This window comes from Lactuca sativa, chromosome 2 (assembly GCF_002870075.4).
Source record: "Lactuca sativa cultivar Salinas chromosome 2, Lsat_Salinas_v11, whole genome shotgun sequence".
Lineage (NCBI taxonomy): Eukaryota > Viridiplantae > Streptophyta > Magnoliopsida > Asterales > Asteraceae > Lactuca > Lactuca sativa.
The window spans coordinates 203,197,625-203,201,032 of record NC_056624.2 but is presented as its reverse complement, the minus strand read 5'-3'; the positions used below and the strand labels follow the sequence as shown (position 1 = coordinate 203,201,032).

Genomic DNA, 3,408 nt, shown 5'->3' with positions numbered 1-3,408 from the left:
TATATATATATATATATATATATATATATATATATATATATATATATATATATATATATATATATATATATATAAAATTTAAATTTTATGAGTCACACTTTTAATCGATAAAGGTAAATACTAATTATGTATTGAAAAGTCATATTATTAATATAATATTTCAATAACATAAAATAAAATTATATTTTAATTTTTAAAATTTAATAATATTAATACAAAAACCTAAAATAAATTATAAGTTATAACCAAAATCTAAAATAAAACTATATTTTAACTAACAAAATTTAATAAGATTTTATTTATTTTTATATATGATTATAAGATTTATAAAAGTATGATGCCAATTGTCGTTTTTGTCTTTTTATCCACACATACCAATTTAATGAAAAAAAAAAATCCAAAATTTATAGCTCTTTTATTAGTCGTTGGGGTCTTTTTGTATGCTTCATTTCTTTGGTCAAATCAAAACTTCCATCGCCTCCATTTACTATTTGTTCTTCTCGTGCATCTCAGTTCTCCATTTTCGTACAACAATTACAATTTGATCTCTACATCCTCAGCTGATAATAGGTAACTTCTTCTGTTCGACTTTCATATTCTACTATTTGGTTCCACTTTCATATTTTGTGGTTAATTGAATCCGAGTTCTTCGATGTTGGCGTCTTTTGTTGTATTCCTAATTTTGTAATTAGTTGAATCCGAGTTCTTCAATATATGTTTAACACTTTCAATTCATGCGATGAGGGATTACGTTAAGCCCTAACTGGCTAACTATATTCTGTTGTTATGCACAATAGAAAGGGTGAAACTGCACATCACAATTTGCTTATCATACATCATAACATCAATTAGTTGTTGTAGAACTATGTTGATATCAGAATCATTTCCGGTTACTAAAAAACGAAGAAGTCTGGTTAAAATTCATGAAATACAAAAACCCTAAATTTTCGAGTTTGATTACGTCTTTTAACAGCGGAGATAGAAAACCTTGAGAGACATAATGATGTGCTTTCAGTCATCTTACTGCGCAGACAAGGATGAAGTACCAGAAACTCCAACAAATTTAAGCACGATCAGGTCTTTCGGTTCTGGATCTACAGATCGTACTGCGTCTGGATCGGATTCAAATTCCCAAACTTCCCTCGAGCCAAGAACAAAATTTAGAAAGATCAGGTATCCTAGCTTCTCAAAAAGATCAAGTATTCTCAGAGAGTTTAAATTTTCCGAGCTCAAATCCGCCACAAAGAACTTCGCCATTACCTCAAAGCTTGGGGAAGGTGGGTTCGGTGCTGTCTACACCGGCACCATTAAGAATCCTCGAGATCCAACAAAAGAGATCAATGTGGCTGTGAAGCAACTCGGCAAAAGAGGATTCCAGGTAAATTTATCCGTTTTCTTCTCATCTAATCGAGTTCTTCACGCCATTCCTGATTTCCTGATCAATCTATTGTGATGAAACAGGGACACAAGGAGTGGGTGACAGAGGTGAATGTCCTTGGGATAGTTCAGCATCCAAACCTTGTTAAATTAGTCGGATACTGTGCAGAAGATCATGAAAGAGGAATCCAACGCCTTCTTGTATACGAATATATGCCTAACAGATGTGTTGAATATCATTTATCTTCAAGATCCGGAACAATCCTTTCATGGTTAACAAGATTAAAGATAGCTCAAGACACAGCTCGTGGATTGGCTTACCTACATGAAGGAATGGACTTCCAGGTATCCTTCACTTGAAAAACCTTCAATTTCTCTACAAACTGACAAAATTTACAAGATCACTGATTTTCTTCTCCCTCTCTCTCTTTTTGTTTCTAAAGATTATATTCAGAGATTTCAAATCTTCAAATATCCTTGTAGACGATCAATGGAATGCTAAGCTTTCAGATTTTGGAATGGCTCGTTTAGGTCCTAAAGAAGGATATTCTCACGTCACAACAGCGGTAAATAAATAAATAATAAATAAATAAATAAACAAATTAACTATTACTATAAGTTTATAACTTCATTAATTTAAAAATAAAATGTGATTAGGTGGTAGGGACGATGGGTTATTCGGCTCCAGAGTACATCCAAACGGGTCGACTCACATCCAAGAATGATGTTTGGAGTTATGGAGTGTTTCTTTATGAACTGATAACGGGTAGGCGACCCATGGATCGAAACCGACCCGCGGGTGAGCAGAAGCTTCTAGAATGGGTGAGACCTTTTCTAGATGATAAAAACTTTCCACTAATAGTTGATAGTAGACTCGATGGAAAATACTCATTGAGATCTGCTTTAAAGTTGTCATTGATTGCAAATAAGTGTTTGTCAAGAGACCCTAAATCAAGGCCTAAAATGAGTGAGGTTTTGGAAATGATTAATCAGCTTGTAGTTGTACAATCAGAAAGTGTTCCTCGATCACCTGTTAGTGTTCCCTATGGTGGTGAAAAGACCTTTGAGGACATGGGAAATACAACCTCCATTGATATGAAGCTTGGAGACTCTGCTTGGTTTTCTAGAATATGGACTTGGAAGCCTTTAATAAGTTGTTGATTAATGAATACAAGTTTCTTTGAGGTGAAAGGGTATTCTAGACATTGTACTTTCTTTTTGATCGAATGTATAATGCATGTAATGTGTATGTGTTGGTGTTTGTAATATGTTTTTTTGATTGCATTCTGGGTTGTACTTTGATGGGTGAATGCAATGCTTAATTGTACATTCATGGATGTTTACTGAACAACGAATGTCACTTGTAAATCATGTATAAAAAAAATAAATAAAGTTATCCAAGGTGCTTAATCATTGTCACTTTAGAATGACAGGATTTCTGTTCATGAATGTCATGATATTAAGGTAATCACAACATTCTTCAGCTTAACAAAATATCAATCTGTCAACTCTAAATCTCTAGTCGTGATTTTAGTATAGACAGTTTCTCCATATTATTTTCGATAACTTTTTAGATGTTGGTCAAAATAATAATGATAATAGAAGATAAATCTTTGAACTCATGTTAAGCTAAACGACGAAAACATATGGGACATCATCGACTTTGGTGGGACCTAATGTCATTATCTGTCATTGAATATGATATTAGAGTGCATGGCATTTTTGGTCGTAAATGGCTGATATTGAATTGCTTTAAAATCTGTATTTTATTGATTGTATCATTTTTTAAGCTTGACCAAAGAGTTCAAATTCCATTAACTTTTCAAACCTGAAACGACATAATTATACAAATCTGATGGGATAAACGGAACCAAAACTTTTGCGATTGGTTTTGGACCGAGTAAATGCTTATAAGATCGTATATGAACCACCATATATATTTTTGCAATTGCTAAGGAAAGTGTTGGAAATAATGGATATGAAATAAACAAATTGTTGTACTATTGATTATGTATGGGACTATAAAGTTAT

At 32.7% G+C, this 3,408-nt stretch overlaps 1 protein-coding gene across 1 annotated transcript; it reads left to right on the top strand.

The window, feature by feature from the left end:
• The first annotated feature begins 410 nt into the window (after positions 1–410).
• On the top strand, positions 411–2,787 carry LOC111916375 (serine/threonine-protein kinase PCRK1). Its single transcript, XM_023912044.2, has 5 exons — positions 411–570; positions 974–1,378; positions 1,462–1,722; positions 1,821–1,943; positions 2,035–2,787. The coding sequence occupies exons 2-5, from the start codon at positions 1,001–1,003 to the stop codon at positions 2,536–2,538; spliced, it is 1,266 nt and encodes a 421-aa protein (XP_023767812.1). The 5' UTR covers positions 411–570; positions 974–1,000; the 3' UTR covers positions 2,539–2,787.
• Positions 2,788–3,408: the final 621 nt, after the last annotated feature.

Bases quoted from the DNA above. Each gene is read 5' to 3' on its own strand.
- LOC111916375 (XM_023912044.2), top strand. From the start codon at position 1,001: ATGATGTGCTTTCAGTCATCTTACTGCGCAGACAAGGATGAAGTACCA. The intron at 1,379-1,461 runs GTAAATTTATCC...GTGATGAAACAG, and splicing joins TCGGCAAAAGAGGATTCCAG to GGACACAAGGAGTGGGTGAC. The intron at 1,944-2,034 runs GTAAATAAATAA...AAATGTGATTAG, and splicing joins ATTCTCACGTCACAACAGCG to GTGGTAGGGACGATGGGTTA.